Source organism: Aspergillus mulundensis, assembly GCF_003369625.1.
Source record: "Aspergillus mulundensis strain DSM 5745 chromosome Unknown scaffold_37, whole genome shotgun sequence".
NCBI lineage: Eukaryota > Fungi > Ascomycota > Eurotiomycetes > Eurotiales > Aspergillaceae > Aspergillus > Aspergillus mulundensis.
The window spans coordinates 1-17,460 of record NW_020797925.1 but is presented as its reverse complement, the minus strand read 5'-3'; the positions used below and the strand labels follow the sequence as shown (position 1 = coordinate 17,460).

The 17,460-nt window shown below is 51.1% G+C and overlaps 6 protein-coding genes across 6 annotated transcripts; 4 read left to right on the top strand and 2 right to left on the bottom strand.

Annotated features, from left to right (window-relative positions):
- Positions 1-1,262: 1,262 nt before the first annotated feature.
- Positions 1,263-2,132, top strand: DSM5745_11594 (uncharacterized protein; the record flags this gene model as incomplete). The annotated part of the gene is made up of 3 exons (XM_026753610.1): positions 1,263-1,484; positions 1,543-1,631; positions 1,697-2,132. 3 exons carry the CDS (start codon positions 1,263-1,265, stop codon positions 2,130-2,132), a joined length of 747 nt encoding a protein of 248 aa, XP_026597833.1.
- A 1,962-nt stretch (positions 2,133-4,094) lies between these two features.
- Positions 4,095-5,582, top strand: DSM5745_11593 (pepsin-like aspartic protease; the record flags this gene model as incomplete). The annotated part of the gene is made up of 1 exon (XM_026753609.1): positions 4,095-5,582. The coding sequence occupies one exon, from the start codon at positions 4,095-4,097 to the stop codon at positions 5,580-5,582; it is 1,488 nt and encodes a 495-aa protein (XP_026597832.1).
- A 164-nt stretch (positions 5,583-5,746) lies between these two features.
- DSM5745_11592 (L-lactate dehydrogenase) lies at positions 5,747-7,131 on the bottom strand (the record flags this gene model as incomplete). Its single annotated transcript, XM_026753608.1, has 3 exons — positions 5,747-5,793; positions 5,848-6,951; positions 7,017-7,131. The coding sequence occupies 3 exons, from the start codon at positions 7,129-7,131 to the stop codon at positions 5,747-5,749; spliced, it is 1,266 nt and encodes a 421-aa protein (XP_026597831.1).
- Positions 7,132-8,116: 985 nt separating this feature from the next.
- On the top strand, positions 8,117-9,546 carry DSM5745_11591 (putative acyl-CoA thioester hydrolase; the record flags this gene model as incomplete). Its single annotated transcript, XM_026753607.1, has 5 exons — positions 8,117-8,248; positions 8,301-8,365; positions 8,420-8,716; positions 8,768-8,949; positions 9,002-9,546. 5 exons carry the CDS (start codon positions 8,117-8,119, stop codon positions 9,544-9,546), a joined length of 1,221 nt encoding a protein of 406 aa, XP_026597830.1.
- Positions 9,547-9,770: 224 nt separating this feature from the next.
- On the top strand, positions 9,771-10,556 carry DSM5745_11590 (AAA-ATPase Vps4-associated 1 family protein; the record flags this gene model as incomplete). The annotated part of the gene is made up of 4 exons (XM_026753606.1): positions 9,771-9,884; positions 9,970-10,239; positions 10,293-10,360; positions 10,442-10,556. The coding sequence occupies 4 exons, from the start codon at positions 9,771-9,773 to the stop codon at positions 10,554-10,556; spliced, it is 567 nt and encodes a 188-aa protein (XP_026597829.1).
- Positions 10,557-14,764: 4,208 nt separating this feature from the next.
- On the bottom strand, positions 14,765-15,990 carry dspC (dual specificity phosphatase YVH1; the record flags this gene model as incomplete). The annotated part of the gene is made up of 4 exons (XM_026753605.1): positions 14,765-15,164; positions 15,213-15,563; positions 15,663-15,884; positions 15,947-15,990. 4 exons carry the CDS (start codon positions 15,988-15,990, stop codon positions 14,765-14,767), a joined length of 1,017 nt encoding a protein of 338 aa, XP_026597828.1.
- Between the last annotated feature and the right edge of the window lie 1,470 nt (positions 15,991-17,460).

The following is a 17,460-nucleotide window of genomic DNA, read 5'->3' as shown; positions in this document are numbered from 1 at the left end:
GGATGGAGTTTGAAGAGTGTGCCTAGAACGACAGACATGATTCGTACTTCGACCGTGCGTATCCTGCAGCATGCGGGCATCATACTCCAAAATCAAGACATCATGTCATGGACTCATGGTCAAGGCCTCAGCGCTGCATGGAGCCTAGTGATAATCTGATCTTCCACGTCATGACTGGGTTTCTGCAGCACGCGAACAGAGCTTTATCCCTCAGCCTGCTGCGACGCGGTCAACACGTAATACTAGAGATGAAAGATGGATACTGCTCCTGAAAATGAAGCGACAGCGATGATATCGATTCCTAGGCTGAGATGGATGATGGAAGCTCCGTTTGCTTCTCGGACGGAGTGATCTACGTTGGTCTGTGGCTATGACCGTGATTACTCTGGGCTACGGGCACGCCTCACGGAATAGCGCGGCTACTACTGGAGCTGATGAAACAGTTGAGGAGAGTCAAGAGTAAGATGCATGGTGCCAAATCCACCGTCATCCCGTCTCAGGGAACACGAAGCCGTTCTGTATACATTGCCTGATTTGCTGCCATTGGCCCACGCAGACAGTACTCCGTACATACACCGGGAGATAACCATCCCTGTAACTCCGAAGGAGGATGGCGATGAGAAAAGAGTGGTCTCATAGTCTACGACTTGACCGTATGCATCTGAGGGGGATGATCATGGGTCGGATTCCTCAACCTCGTTTACCCCTCCTTGGGTCTCCGATCCATCCATGGATGCTTTGTCCAATAATGGCAAATGCGACGTTTCAATAAATCCAGCGAGAAAAGATGAAGATGTGCCAGAAGTTGTCGCCTGACCAAAATACGGAGTAGATACTGTGAAGACTGAAGATCGATCTCTAGGGGCGCTACTATTAAACATCCGGGCGACTTGGCCCAGACCGACTCCAGGAGAGCCCACTCGCCCGCTGCAGAGTGGAGAGCTCAACATCCCCCAACCGTTCCACTTCTCCGGAGCTCGACTGGGACTGTGTCTGTCTGTCCTACCCGGCACATTCAAGTACGGCCTGTTCCCCGGCTGAGGTCTGACTTCTTCTCCCTCATCCTGTCCACATCTTCTCGTCTCTCAGCTTCTTCCATCTTCAACCTACCTTCCAGTACTTGCTACCTGGTCATACATTCTACGCTTGGCGTTGCACTACGACCTATACTACATTCCCATCCCTACCTTCGCTTCCTCACAGCTTTAAGCTCGTCGCAACCGCATTTAAAATACTGCCTAGTAAACTTAGTGCATCTCACAATGGCTGCTCCTCGTTCAACCTCGCTTCGCGCTCTTCGTCTGCTCTCCCAGCAGCATACCTTCTCTCCTGCCTACCGTCGAGGTCTACACATCACTGGCGCCCACTCTGCTCAGCCTGCCAATGTCTCAGATAAATCGACCTTGTACTCGACTCGCAACCTGGCCGACCTCAAGAGCGAGTGCCAAAAGCGCTCTTTGAGGGCCACTGGTACTCATGCAGAGGTATGCATCTTGCACGCCATAGGCTACAATACCAACAACTAACAACCTGATTACGCAGCTCGTGGAACGTCTTTCCAACCATGATTTCCTGCAGTCCCGTGCATTCAGCATTGCCATGAGGAGGATTAACAGCAGCTCCAAGCCAGAGTACGTAACAATCCCCTTGCGTCTTGCTCGCTGTATAGAAACTCAGGCTAACACGACTCCTATAGTGCTCCCAGCCGCACGTTCAACACCTCCCGCTCCCTCAAAGCCGTCAATGACTCGTCTACCGTCGACTTTGCCTACATGCCCTCAATCGCGGAGACCAACAATGCCTCGCGGGAGATGCCCGTTCCGATCCTTCCCGAGATGCACACCCACTTAGAGTCATCTGGGTCCTCGGAATCCCCGATGAAGCCCCAGGTTTACACTGTCTCCGGTGACGGGGTCAACGTCTCCGCAAGCCCAATGTCCGAGGTTGTCGACAATGATTCCGTTGAGATCGACCCGTTCTCGTTAACCGAAGCCGTCGGGAAATCGAGATATGCTGCCGAACTCAAGAGCCAACAGCAACAGAGTGAAACCAAATCCGTTGCCTCGGAACTTTGGAACGGGCTTCTGGATGATCTCTTAGGTCCTAAGCAGCAGAGTCCCCTGCGGAAGTGATTGCCTACTATTGTTTGCCTTATTTAGCGCTGTACGAATGTTCCCTTGAATGTGGTTAATTTTCACGAAGTCTCTATCGACTATCCAACTATCTTGTTCAAATTTGTCGAGTATTTCCGAAAGCTGCGTACCTACATATACTTGCCTCGGCTGTCTCACTTTGTTCCGATGTACCTGATTGTCATTGATCTTGGATTCAGAATCTGAATTTCGGAGAACTACTTAGCCCACAGTTGTACATGACGTAGCCAAATGCTTGGAATTACCATGAGACCATCCCTTACATACCAAGTTACCAACTACGGAGTACCTCGACCAGGGCCCTTGCCTCGTACCGCCACAAACTGTACCAAGCCAGGACCCTGATGCACTTGCACTTGCAGACTCCAGGGGTATACGCCGTACGGTAGCTTCCTACTCCGGATTTCCGCGCTGGCTTCCGCACTCAAACCCCACACAGCTTTAACGGCCCTGCGCTCCTTCTGACCGAGCCTCCGAGACCTAGGTTGGGCGTCGGCTTCTAGAAAATGGTCAGATTGATAATCTAATCTACTATTGTGTTCGGACTACTCTGGTCCTACCTAGAACCTAGGTATTTCCAGGGACTTTAGTCGATGATATCACTGTTTTCGGTAGATATACTCCGGCATGTCCCGGCGTAGGACATCCACAGCACGGCTTCAGTGCTCCTAAAAAGATTCCGTTGGTTAGCCGGCAAGCAGAGCGTATAAATACTGCCCCGCTCCTATGTTTGTTCCTTGTGTTGTGCGTGAATTGTACAATATCCCTATCGTGGTATCTGGAGTGGGAGTGTTTGGGCATGGGGATCGTATCGCAGTACTCTGAATGCCTTGTGAACATACCTGACCAGTAGTCGCATTAACATTGGCCTCTAGACAGCCCCAGCTTTAAACGACGACGGCCTTTCTCGTCTGCTTGACCTTTCGGGGATCCTTGGTTCGAGGGAGACCGTGGTCGAGGTCTGGCCATGGTTAGAGCATGCTCAGGAGCCACGAGCTTTAGGAGGGCTAGCAGTTATGGCGAAAACAATTTGTACAAGCATGAACTAGTCTACGCTCAGGAGTAGAGGAGCGTCAGGCACAATCGCCAGCGAATCGGCAATTTGCTCAGAATAAGCATAGGACTTGGCACAAATAGCGATCATCCGTGCTTCTGCTGGAGAGTCTGGAATTCGGGATACAGTGGCAAAGGCTGTGGGGCGTGAACTTCGCTGTTAACGTGAAACATCCAGACAAACAGGTGGTCTTTGCATCCATATCAGCCCAGCTCCTTGCATTCGATCGGCCTACTACATCGAAAATATCTGGACTATTAATATATATCGAGAAACCAAATCATCGTTGACGTGCTCCCAAACGGCAAACTGCCTGTGATAACTGATTAGGACACTCAGGGGTTCGTCCTAACCCCACCCGTGCTGAAAAGGGACCGATATACCGAAGATCCCGGACTCCGTTCGCGAGCTAGAGTCTGTGAGCAGCCAGTCAGGATGAATTCCTGCAGAGGCTAGACCTGACCTTGGCAGAGGTGTGGTATCACCGAGCGTTGCCAAAGGTTCTCTGTGCAACTCTGCAGCTCCCCATGGAGTTGGACTTGGACATCTTCAACCTCCTCCCTCTTCTCCCTTCATTCCGTTCCTCTCGTTGTTGATATTATTTGCAGTTATTTTCTTTACAGTATAATCTAGTCGCTTGCATCTGTGTCTTTTGTACAACATTAATTTCAGCTTTTTCCGTTTTGTTCTACCCTCGCTCTGTCTCTCCTTAAGTGCTATTTCTATTGAACTGCTGCATAGTTCGTTCCTTCGCTACCCTAATTCTAATCCTCCTTGCTCGCCTATTCTCACTGTTTGGATTTAAGTGAATGGACTCGCCTGATCCAGTTTGAGCTCTCAATGATTCCTACTGTCCACCTGTGCCTTTACTAGATCCGTGCCGGATCATGCGTCTCTCACAATATCTTCTCTATGCAGCGTTCTTCTACACCGGCGCCAACGCCTTTATTCCATACAGCTTTAAGATCGGCTTGAAGACCGATTCTAGCGACAGTCCAGAACGCCGGTTTGTGCCGGTGAAGAAACTATCGGGGAATATAGCGGACGAAACACAACATGACGAAGCGGAGGACTCGAGTTCGGACGACAGCCTTTTGAGTTTGGATATCAAGACCCATGTCCGCCGTGATAACATCTACAAAGTCGTCCTAGCCGATAAACCCACGTCGCCAAACACAGTCGCCCTGCACCAAGACGGCCTCGATTACTCGTACTTCTCAACGGTGAATGTTGGGACACCCGGGCAGCCGGTATGGATGATGTTGGATACGGGAGGTGCGAATACCTGGGTGTTCGGGGCAGACTGCACGTCTGAACCCTGTCAAATGCACAATACGTTTGGCGACAATTCTTCATCGACTGTTAAGACGACGGCGGATACATTCGAGGTGGGATATGGGTCGGGCAAAGTCAGCGGAAATCTCGTCACAGACCGCCTCAAGATCGCCGATATCAACGTGCAGATGACCTTTGGCCTAGCAACCAACGCGACGGACGACTTTAGAGATTATCCTATTGACGGGATTCTGGGCATGGGCCGGTCCAACGATACCTCCATGGGCGGCAGGCGAGCATTCATGGACCTTGTCGCTCAGGAAGGGGATCTCAAATCCAACATTGTTGGCTTCCACATGTCGCGCAACTCGGACGGAGAAAGGGATGGGACTGTTACCTTTGGCGGTGTGGATAAGACCAAGTTCAAGGGGGACATCTCGTACACCAAGGTTGCTGAATCAAGCATCCACTGGAGCATTCCATTAGACGATGCGAGCGTCAATGGCAAAGCTTGCGGTCTCACTGGAAAGACCGCCATCATCGACACTGGGACATCGTACTCGCTCATCCCTCCCAATGATGCAAAGACCATACATGCACTTATTCCAGGCTCGAAGCAATTGTCGGACGAGAACTACCTTGTCCCCTGCGACTCGACAGCTAAGGTGCAGTTTACCTTCTCCGGCGTTAGCTACACCATGTCTCCCAAGGATTATATTGGAGCGAGCCTAGAGTCCGGCAATGGCTGCGTCTCTACTATCATCGCTCAGGCCGTATTTGGCGACGACGTTATGATTCTCGGCGACACTTTTCTCAAAAATGTCTACAGCGTCTTTGACTACGACAATGACCGTATTGGCTTTGCCCAACTTCCTGGGTCTGCTTCACCTGCTACGACCACCACGACGGCGACAGTTGCCTCGCCGACAGACACATTCGCTACCGAGAGTTCCAAGTCGGGCTCTGCCAATTCATCCACTTCTACTTCTACAGACCCTACTTCGACTTCAGCCGAATTCACCGGCACGGGAACGATTCTCGGGGGTTTTAGTTATATTTGGCCGTTGGCCGCCCTTCTATTCTTGTCTTGTATTTATTAGCATTCTATGCGGGTTTACACCTTCGTTCTACATACCCTAGCCATCGCAAAATTCCATTGCATATATCATTGTAATCAAATGACCCATGTTGACTCGCGGCGTTGTTCATACTAGCTTATTGGGTACAACCTCTTCGTTCAAATCTCATGTCCTTATAGCGTCACTCACAATACCCTATCCGGAATATAGGTATATGATTTCGGATATGATTCTGCAACATGTTAGCCTGCATCTCCCCTATGCCCAAAGCCGGGAATGAGCTTACCAAGACAAGACCGATCAAATTCTTGCACATTCTTGAAACCACCCACGGCCATAAGGATATCAAAGTCCGCCAATAAGCTCTTCATGACGTGCCTAACCCCTTCCTCGCCCATGATGCTCAACCCCCAAATCCAAAGCCTCCCTACAAACACAAACTTAGCACCCACCGCCAGCGCTTTGCCAACATCACTCGCGCCCCGCACGCCCGAATCATACATGATATACAACTGGTCCCCAACGGCATTGACGATATTCTCCAACGCGTCGAGAGACGCAATCGCGCCATCAACCTGCCGGCCAGCGTGGTTGCTCACGACGATCCCATCAACGCCATACTCAACGCACTTCTTTGCGTCGGGAACAGACTGAATCCCCTTGATGACGAATGGTCGACCGCCGGAGATCTCCTTCCACGTCTTGATAAGCCAGGGGATCTTCTCCCACGACCAGGCGCGCCCATGCCAGACGGAGTCGATCCATTTCGCTGACGCAGCCACAATGTCTTTCTCGGGGTCGATGCCTGCTTCGCGGCAGCGCTTCTGGAAGACAGGGTCTGTAAGACCTAGGTCTGCACCCATGCCGCGGTAGAAGGCGTAGTTTGAGTTGGCGATGTCACCGTGCCGCCAGCCGAGCTGCCACGTATCCGTCGTTAACATGCAGGCGTCGAACCCGCTGCTCCAGGCTCTCTTCAAGAGGGAGATTGTGAGTTCGTCGTCGTGCGGCATGTACAGCTGGTAGAATCTGGGATTGCCCTGGCCATTTGCCTCGCCGACTTTCTCAATCGGTGAGCTTCCTGCCGTGCTGAGGCAGTATGGGAGGTTGAGCTCGCCGGCAACCTTTGCGACGGCGAGTTCGGCGGAGGGGTGGTAGATTTTGTTAATGCCTATGGGTGCGAAGCCGATGGGTGCGGAGACCTTGTGCCCGAAGATTGTGGTTGTTGTGTCGCGGAGATTTGTGTCGACGAGCTGGTTGGGGATTATGCGGTGCCGGTAGAAGGCTTGTCGGTTTGCGAGGTGTGTTGCTGAGAGGCCTGCGTTGGAGGAGGCATAGAGCCAGCCGCCCTTGCTGAGGGTTTCTTTCGCGAGTTCTTCGAGCTTGGTGGGGTCTAGCAGCGTAAGGGGTCAGCGTTGGAGCTTGGGAGAATGGGGTTGTAAAGAGTGAAGAGCGTACCGGTGTTAAACGGGGCAGTCTTGCCCTCGTTAAGCTTCCAAAAGTTCTCGCGCTGGTAGAGAGCCCATTGGGGCGTTGTGCGTTGTTCAATGTTGGGGTTGGTAGGGTCGGACATTGTGGTTCCTCTCTTGTGCCTTGATAGTATAGGTCGAATAGTAGTGGTCTCAATGTCTGTCGTCTCCTTATATAGGTTGAGATACCAGCTCAAGTGAGTAATATTGTCGGCCGAGTCCTGCTTTATCTTCAATAGAAGTGTTCCGGAGAGTCGAAAACCTGGGTCGTTTGGATCATGCTATCAGATACTAGTGGTTCCCTCTCTGAATGAGATTTTCGGCCGACTGCTGGAGACTGCTGGATGACTTCATTTTGACGCATCCCCTTCTGGATCGACGCCGACCAGTGGTGGAACTGGCCCTGATTCGGTAATTGGTAGGGCGCGGGTATTAAGCTTATGCTTAGCTTAGAGCTTAGCATTGTCTCTCGCCCGAGAATTATTGTACGGAGTAAAGAATGCTTTGGAGGTTCCCAAACGTGGTGGTCGTTTAGAAGTATATATTGCCATGACGTCATCCTGCACATCGACGAACGCGCTGGACTACCCGTCGGAGTAGAGCTCTGGACCCTGAACACTGGCTCGAAACCGAATCTCAACATGATTCATAGGTAGTCGACGAGGTAGATAGACAGTAGGACTCAGACTGAGACTGACGGGATAGATCTTAGTCGGGCCCGACTTGTTCCGGGTGCAAGAAGCCGACTCGGGAGCTGAAGCGGGAGTCACTGAAGCCGAACAGTCACCTCACTTCTTCTTTGCCAATGACAACCATTCCAACCTCATTACTAACGACATACCCATAGCTATCTTTACAAGCTCAGCATATAGCGCAGCGCCAGGCTTCAATTGATAGCAGAGCATTATCATGTTTAGCCTAAGCACACGCCGCTCCATCCCCAGACGATCCAATCGTCTCTGTTTAGCGACGACCGGCTCAACCACACTTCGACCGCGCGCAAAGAGCCTGCAAGTGTCACAACCTCAATCATGCCGGGAGTTTCATTTTACGCCCTCCCAATCGGCGTTCCGCCCGACTTGGATGCCTATGCGCGTGAAAACGCCATGGATTGAGGCCCTCAATAAGAGCCGGGAGCAATCGCAGCCGGGTCAGGAGGAAGCTCCTCGCGCGAAGCCGGATCTGACGCCGAAAAAGATGTCGGAAAGTTATTATAGCGCTGTTAGTACTTTTCGCTATTGGATTAGGAGCATGGGGCTAACTTGCATGGCAGGTTCTGCCCCTGGCTCAGGATAAATGGCTCCTAGATACATATCTGAATGCTTCGGGGCATATTAGGTTCGCGACCTAATTCCATTTTTCGTCTTGAAATTGGCGCTAACATAATGGAAGACTGGGTTCATTGCTGATGGACCTTGATGCGCTTGCTGGTGTTATTGCCTACAGACACACCGGTGATTCTGTGACGACTGTGACCGCGGCCGTGGACAGAATTACCATTGAGCATCCGTTGATGGAGATCTGTGACCTCGAGTTGAGCGGCCAGGTTACGTACGCCACTGGAAGATCGAGTATGGAGGTTTCGCTTCAGGTTGCGAAGGTCCCGGCGCCTGGGGAAAAGACAAATCCGGAAGATGTTCTCATTACGTGCGCATTTACTATGGTCTCGCTTGACCCTGCGACCAAATCGTAAGTATCAACATCTTTCTGCAGGTAAAATGTGCTTACCAAATACGTTAGACCGGTCAATGTTGCGCCTCTGTTGATAGAAACCGACGAAGAGCGCGAACTGTTCAAGAAAGGAGAGAAGAACTATCAGGCCAAGAAGGCATTAAGGAAAAGGAGTCTGCTCGAGAAAGCCCCCGATGATGAGGAGAGTAACCTCATCCACTCCTTATGGACAAAAGAGATGTCATACTTGAGTAAGTCTAGTCAGATCAGATGCTGCCGGTCATCAAGGACTAAGCGGTATAGAATTCCCTGAGAAACGCCCCGCCAACACGATCGACATGAGTGACGCCGTCCTCAAATCTGCTATGATCATGCAGCCTCAAGACCGCAACCGCCACAACTTCATGATCTTTGGTGGCTTCCTCCTCAAGCAAACCTTCGAGCTCGCCTTCTGCTGCGCGGCATCATTCTCTCATGCCCGTCCCAACTTCATCTCCCTAGATCCCAGTACCTTTGAAAATCCCGTTCCCGTGGGGAGCGTGCTCTACCTCCGCGCCACCGTTGCATATACCGAGCCTCTTGAGCGCGAATCAGGGAGCAAGAGCAAGTACACCAAGATTCAGGTGCGAGTGGACACTAAAGTGCGAGACGTGGAGCACGGAACAAAGAAGTCAACTGGTATGTTCAACTACACATTCTTGGTTGAAGGGGATTTGCATGTTATGCCGAAGAGCTACGGCGAGTATATGGTTTGGACGGATGCTAGACGGCGCGCGAGGAACACGGATGAGGTAACGCCGATCAAGGAACGAAGCGCATTGAGAGGCTTGGATAGTGTAACTGAGTAGGATATGTGTACTATAAGAATTTTGAGCAATTTAGAGGAGTATTTACTTGATAATTCAATCTATACCTATAGTCGTGAATCACATGACTTGGATACCGTATGTTTCTCCGCGCTAACTCCACCATCTTTCCTAACAGCTCCAAAGATCCCGTTTCCTGTCTGTGTTATAGAGAATACTTTAGACTTGGCCTCATATTCAACTACCGGTGGAAGATATAAGTTATAATGGCAGCCCTCCCGAATATCTGGCACCTCCGCCGCGTGGCAGATACGGCCGCGAAAGCCTGCCTGGTCTGCCACAAACCATCGAGCAGTGTTCTGATCACGCCGAACAACAAGGTAGGTTATAAAGATGCAACTCTTACTAATTCCGCTATTTCCAGTTTTATGCTCAAAAGAGGCATGGATCTAACATAACGTGCAGGACTACTTCTACGTCTGCCCGGTGCATCTCAAAGACCGGCATTTCTGCTCACCTATTGTAGATGCTGCGGAAGAGGAGGCGAAGAGGAAAGCCGAGCTTATGGCGAATGAGATTGAAAAGGTAAAGAAAGAATATGAGGAGAAGCAGCAGCGCAAGAAGGAGAAAGAGAAAGAAAAGAAGGACAAGGACAAGGACGACAAAGACAACGACAAGGATGATTCGAGCAAGAAAGCAGACGACGGAAAGGATCAGAAGGAGCGGGATGATAAAGTTCGTTTTTTCCCCAGTATCTTTTGCCTGGGCCGGTTTATTGACACTGGCAGATTAATGCTATCACAAAACAAAGCACATCTGCGTCGGATGACTCGCCTCGGATTTTCGCCCTGCACAAGTATGGATCTCCCATCCGGTCGACCGTAGTATGGCAGTGCTAGTGGGTTGGAGAAATGACTTACTGACACTCATCGCTTAGAAACTTTTATCAAATGCGCATCGACCGAATGCGTAACATGGAAGCTGCCAAGCGCAACCGCCAACGGCTTCAAGACCCCTCGTTCTTCCCGTCCGTCCCGTCGGGGGGTCTGTGATTGCACCCATCGAACACTACATCTGCACGAAGCGGAAGGTAGACGTGGCGTGGCGTGCATGACGACGCCAGGCGTTTCCGCGCAACCTAGTTATGGTCCGAGTGGGTGCTCAGGTGTGGATGGATACTGGACGGACGGAATTCCGTGCAGGCCATCCTTGGATTAGGGCTTGTTTTGTTTTATGATTGCACAGGAAACAGGAATCTGTCTGGTCTGTGTAACATGTCGCTTTCCGGAAAGTCCTACCTACATCCGTAATCAGCATGGATGGGTACGACATGATCAATATGAGTGGTGCGGTGTGGTATGATAGGCACACGAGGGTCTTTGCGCGGGCTAGGCGACGTTCGCTCGACGCTCACAGACATCGTATCCCCGCTCAGGTGGCTTAGACTCCGGCTACTTGCTCACTGCCGTCAGCGTCAGCGCAAGCTAACGGGCTGTCTCACGCTCTACTGACTTGGCCTTATAAGGCGTCCAAAGCAGCTAAACTCGGGGAGCCAGTCAGTAGGGCAGAAACTCGAACCCTGTCTGGATTGGAGATTGATTCGGAGCCTTGATCCTTCGCGAGGGGCTACGGCAAGGGAGCGGGCTGGTCAATATCATCGAGTCTTGTCAGACCAGGTCAAGACGTCGCGTCAGCAGTCAGCACTAATACCCCTCTGGCTCTGACAATTCGAGACCGAGATGAGACCACAAGAACCTTCCTCGCATCCTCACGTCATACACATCCACATCTACGTCGCGCGACGGCAGTGCGCGCATACGCATTCATCAGCACTAGCACTTGTATAGTACTAGGTACTCTGCAGCCCCGTCCATGGGTAAAGCCGCCGTCAGCGTTCGCTCAATGTTGCCCGAAACGGTCCCGCCAGCAGGGCAGATAAGCACTAGTCTCAGGCGGGCAAAGTGAACATCGCGATTTTCAGAGTCTCTGATTATCGTTTCGTGTCTCTGTTTGCCCCGTGAGAGCAATCTAGACTAAGGCATTTGATCCTGGTTCTGATCCTGACGCTGGCGATAGTGCTGACGGACGAACCCAACTGGCCCCTGTCTCAGCCCTAGTGGTACTAAGACTGGACTCCAAATTCTACCTTTACCTGCGGGTACGGCCCTAGACGGCTCGGTTTCCTCGAACGGTGCACGATGCACCCGTCAGCTTTCCACTTTTAGGGCGATAGGGCGATGGGGCAATATCACCTGCAGCAGTAGCGCACTGCATCCCTTACTTTATCCAGCCTGCATGCATAGGCAGCCCGCTTCAACGAGTATTGACCGGAATACGAGTACGTCCTTCGGATTGTATCCATCCCGGTCCGCAATCTGCAAGGAAGAATCCCGTCCTGTTCCAGTTCGTCTGACTCGGCCACCTAAACTAGAACTAGAGGAAGGACGGTAGGGCAGGGTAGCCTTGTCGGTGGATATTACTCCGCCAAAGTGGTCTAGACAGGCACGTTTGATATATTGACGGTCTTATCTTGAGTAATCCCATTAGCCAGAGCATTTATTCCTGCGTCTGGGCAGTGTAACTCCTTTGCAGGCCTGGTTCCAAGTTCAACTCTAGTAGGTAGTGATATTTCACTATACGAGTTAAGTAGGTATCTACACAGTCGGCCGATTCAGAGTTGAGAGACTTGCTTAGATAGGAAGGTACATTCGTTATCCAGATCCCAGGACTGCGGTAGCCGTTGACCTCCGTCAGCCGGCTAGTTCGTAAGAGTCACTGAGGAAGATCAACCAGGGCTCGAATGGGTTGTGTTGTACCTCCTATAGGTTGAACAGAAGAAAGGGCTACTTTTGACAATTCAGAGGCACTGCGCTGCAGTTCGTGACTGCTGATAGCAACCCTAGAGAGTAAGTACTACCTATCGCATCCACTGCCCGCCTCAAGGCCTCGGCTTGGGTTACTCACGGCGCACTGCAGTAGTGGCATCCAAAAAAAGTAGACTAAGAATCAGCTCTTTCCAGTCCACAGTCCCCTGTCCAGCCCGTAAAGCTTTGGAGGGTTGTAGTACATACGGCACTAGGGATTAGGGCAGGGCGTCTTAGTAATGGTTTCGATGAAATGCGGGCCTTGTCTAGTTGTCCATTCTGCAAAATATGTGCATATGAGCATCTATGGAGATATATATGAATAGCATCTTCAAAACCAGGGGCGTTCGTGATTTATCCGGACGTAGACTGCACACCTCTCCACTCTCATTCGGAAAAGCCACCGCCCGCCTGCTGCAGCAGACACTGTACCCGAAGGCAACCACATTCCAGGTTTCATAAACTTCCTAGTCTACTACTTAGTACCTTGCACCCCACTGCAGGGATGGGGCCCGAACCGACCGGCCTGAACCCTGAAAGCTTAGCCTTGGTAATAATATGGAGTAACGGAGCACCGAGCGTCCGAGGCAGTGCTAGGCTGCCTCAATTCATCCCCAACCAGATCTGTTTCCACTCTGCTATATCCGGATAGGAAGGTTGCTGACGACGACGATGCACTCTGACCTAGGCATCCATTAAATTTGATGTCTCCTGTCCAGTTGTTGAGTGCCGGATTTCCGGAAAGCTAGGTAGCCGCCAATTCTAGTGAAAAATGTGCTCGCTGGGGAGCTGACAGGCCGTGAATCCATGAAGCAGGTGTGATCTCCCGAGTATGATTAGGCTAGGTAACTGTGAAGACACAGCCAAAAAAAAAGAGTACTCCAGCAGATTGAGTTTCCCAAGAGGATCGGAGTATCAATGTCCTGTGTGCCTTGGGCATCAACGAAATGTCAGTAGCTTGCCCCATACCAGAGCGTGAGTCGGGATTGATTAAGTTGATAACCTAGATTACTCTACCCAACTTTGGAAGGTCGCCAATTAGAACCATAACTTTCGTATGTTGTTCAACAGTTCGAGACATACTTCGTACTTCGTATATGCAACTGTATAGGTAAGATCAAGGACATCAATTTGCCAAGAACGACTTTATTATGCTTGCGTTGCTTGCGTCCAGTCCCTGCACAGGTTCGAGACAGGTCGCAGAGATGGGCATCATCATCATTCATCATTGATGCACCTCGATATTCTTAGAGTGGCGGCTTTGAGATCCGGCCGCAATAGTCGATAGTACTAATCGGCCGTCAGCTGCAGGCCAGATTGCCACGAGACGAGGACATGTAATGTGTAATGAAAAATACGTGAGGAGCCGAAATCCAGCAGCAGGGAGAATGTCAGCCCTGGGCGTTGAGTGGCTGCCGCTGAAGGGCGTTGCGTAAGAGCAGTTTGCACAGCCCCCTTCCCGGCGCTAGTGATCCAGCCCAGCCGGGCCCCTGCGAGGTGGGGGGCACCGCTCAATTGTTCTTCCTCCTCCGAACCGCCCATGTTGCAGATCCCCGAAATGCCTCGCTGTTCCTGACAAGCGCAGTCACTGCATTGGCCAGCACGGCTTAGTCATGCGGGGCGCCAGCCTCGTGGAACGGTTGTGGGGTACTGCCCTGGTTTCAGGTTTTTGACCTTGAGTATGACATTGACGACCCAGCGCGGGAGTCCGACGCCGTCTTTTCTCCCCAAAGACCTTGACATGTAACAGATGAATATATCTATCTCGGCGGCTGCCTGCATGACTATGCTATTGTTGGGCGGCTCGCATACGTCCAGACCTTTGACACCATTGGGATTCGAAGAATCAGCCGGTTGATCTGGTGATTGGATCTGGCAATCTGCTACTTCCGAAAGGCCAGCAAATCGACGCCAATCAATCCAAGAATAGAGTTTAATGTGCAGGCTTCGTCTTGGGCGACATTTCGTACGTGCCGCTTCGCGCACGCAAGGGTCCATGATTCCATACATAGCTTGGTCAGTCCGTACGCCATGGCGTCCCAGCCGATCGGTCTCTTCTTAGAGAACATACTAAGTGGCGCTGTCCAGTCCATGAAATAATATCGACGATCGTGAAGGCACGTGCCGTATAATCGCATTCACTTGCATATCGAACCCTTGCTGCTAGGCTGGACCACTGTAGCCATGCGAGAAGCGAAGTCTCCATTTTCCGCGGGTAAAGCGTTTTGTAAGCCCCGCGGGAGATCATTCCGTGGAGGGCCGCGCTTAGACAGCGATGAACTCGTTTGTAGGTTATATGATTTTAGAGACTGTGTTTCGCGGGATCCCTGGTCACAAAACTCGTGTTACTTTCTCCTCGTGACTAATTATGCAATGGTACCTAGTTGTTGAGAGGCCTACCTTTCATTCTCAAGGTTGGCACCAAAGCCACCTATATTTGGCCTCATGTTTGGTGGTAAGCGAATACCAGAAGGTAAGCCTGGGCCGCGTCGAATGGTGACTGGCTCAGAGATGTCCACCCTGGCCCTAGCAAGGCCGATTGCGGGAACAACCCAGTCGCCGCAGCTACATTGCATTCCCTGCCACGCAAACTTCCCGATGTTGGAACCGCATGAGGTATTGGGACATGTTAGACGGCCCGACAAAGGTGCTTCTCCTGGGGTTTGGGGGAACAGACTCGGCCGCATCCATGTCAGAGGACTCATGAATATGTGAGCACACTCGGAAGTTATTGCGGCTTTGGCATCGCCATGGACTCCATGTGGGACAACGAATGGTGCGATCGCCAACTTTCGCCTATTTATGGTGAGTACAGTGGCTGCATTTTGGGGTGGAAAGACGGACCTGCATTTGCGGCACTTTATCTCCGTTGCTGGAGTTGTGAGATCTGCGCGTTGCTGCGGTTGTTCATCCTCAAATAAGACAGACTCCATCTCGGGAGCACGCCCACAAGCTACACTCTCTTCAACGTCTCGATGGTAAAGCCAACGGCTATAGAGGGGATGCGAAGTAACATCATCAGGACATCCCATTTGGTGGTAAACATTGAGCTGCTCCATGAACCCTGGGTTGGGTTCACATAAGGGCCGAGATTCCCTGAGAAGAGCAAGAGCAGATTGCGGTGTCAATACACTCCGTTGGCGGCGAAGAAGATACGCAATGCAGACAGTTGCGGAGCGGGACTTTCCCATTGCACTAGATGCCATTAATGACCATGAAACGGCGCGATGAGACAATGACGCGGGAAGTATATGCAGTTCGATGAGATCCTATCCCAAACAAGGAGGTACTAACCAATGTACTAGCACGCTGCCACCCGCGTCCAAGCCAGACTGGATGAACTTGATAGCAGATGTGAAATGTTCGAGTAAATTTTCATCTTCAAGATCATCAACCTCAATATGGTGATGCTGGTAGCCCGAGAATGTATCGTCTGTTGGTTGTAATCGTATCACTGAAAGGACATGGGTGACATTAGCTCGGGCCAAGGCAGCCTTGTTCTTCAGCGAGAATATGCTGCAGATACGTGTTGTCAGTCTTTCTCTCCCTATCCCAGCAGGTAACTTTGTAGTACCCACCCCCCGACGTAAATGTTATGACCAGGAACCTTGTTCATAGCCATCGTGGATCATTGGATGCGACGAAGGCTCACTGTAAACTTCCTGGATAAATCTGGGAAAAAAGAATGGAAGCGCAGATATTGTATTATAATAGCGTGGAAATGTTGGGAAAAAGTGCCCGATGACTTTCGACTCCCGCGTCTTGACTTAGTTCTTGACTTAGTTACGAGCCTTGAAGTTGATATTCAGCGCCTTTGCCAAGAGGTCCAAGACGAATGATGGCGCCCAAGCCAGTCAAGGGTCAAGCTGGAATGAGAAGGTAGGGCCCAGGGTAAGGGCAAGGGCAGAGTCCCGTGATTATACCCCGCACTTCCTGGGTGTTTGATTAATTTGATTTGACTGGTATGTACTCCGTACTGAGGTCCGTATCCCACTGTCCCACAACAGAAATGGCCACTTCGTTCCACGTTTTTTTTATCAGCCGTTATCACCAGGGCGATTCATATTGCATCATGCTTCAAATCAAACCCTGAGGCTCCTTACTCTTCAGATACTAGGTCTTGGAAACTGGGCTTCGTATTCTTATACCTAAAAGATCAGTCGTGAATATATTACTATTTGATTGGACTGACAGAGCTCTCGGGGTGATCCCAAGCACTAGCGAGTCAGACGCAATTGACAATCATCAATCAAAGACACCGGGCGGCATAACCGTCGGACATTCGGACATCTGGATGGCGGCCCGTCACCAATCTCCCGTAAGAGAGCTGCTGCATGATGCCCTGCAGGAAGGACATCCATGGTTATCGCCTCAGTCCGCGATTGGCATTTCATTGCCGCCAAGGCTGTAGAAGCTGGTTTCGAACAGGCATGAGTCTGTGCGACTTCATCCATTCGGTTGGTCCTTGAAGGATTAGGTGGTGCTTGGTCGTTGCCTTGTCAACTCGTCACAGCTGCCGTCTTCCTCAATGTGTGTCCGGGCTGTACAACAAGTATATTGCTACAGCAATATAACCAGCAACAGGTGTGCAGCTACAGTCCAGTTAGCTTAGCTTACTTCATACAAAGTACTACGCGCTTCTTGACGCTAGGGCCATGTAGTCCTCGGCCAAGAAATTTCCAGTACCCTTGGTCCCAATCAAAACGCTTATTTTAGTACGAGGTAAATAATGCTTGGTTTTCTCCGCATGCGCCCAAAGTGCCGCTATCAGTACTGGCAATACCTACGGACCAAGCGACCGCAAATCAGCCCTTTTTACAGTTTTACTCTGGCAAAGCAACTGGGGGCGCGCTGGCCACTACCGAGATCGTCGACATTTACAACATGATGCGACCATAACATGCGCTGAGGTAGCAACCAATCGAAGCGGTGCACGGAACTCTCTGCAGCCCATTAAGGCTGACGGAATTTTTGGTCAGTGGAAGCCCGAAGTAGCGGCAAACCTTGCTTGAGGTAGAACCAATAGCACTGAACCGCCTTCATTGCTTTTTCTTCTCATTTAGCTGACGGGTGCTGATTACGGAATAGTTGC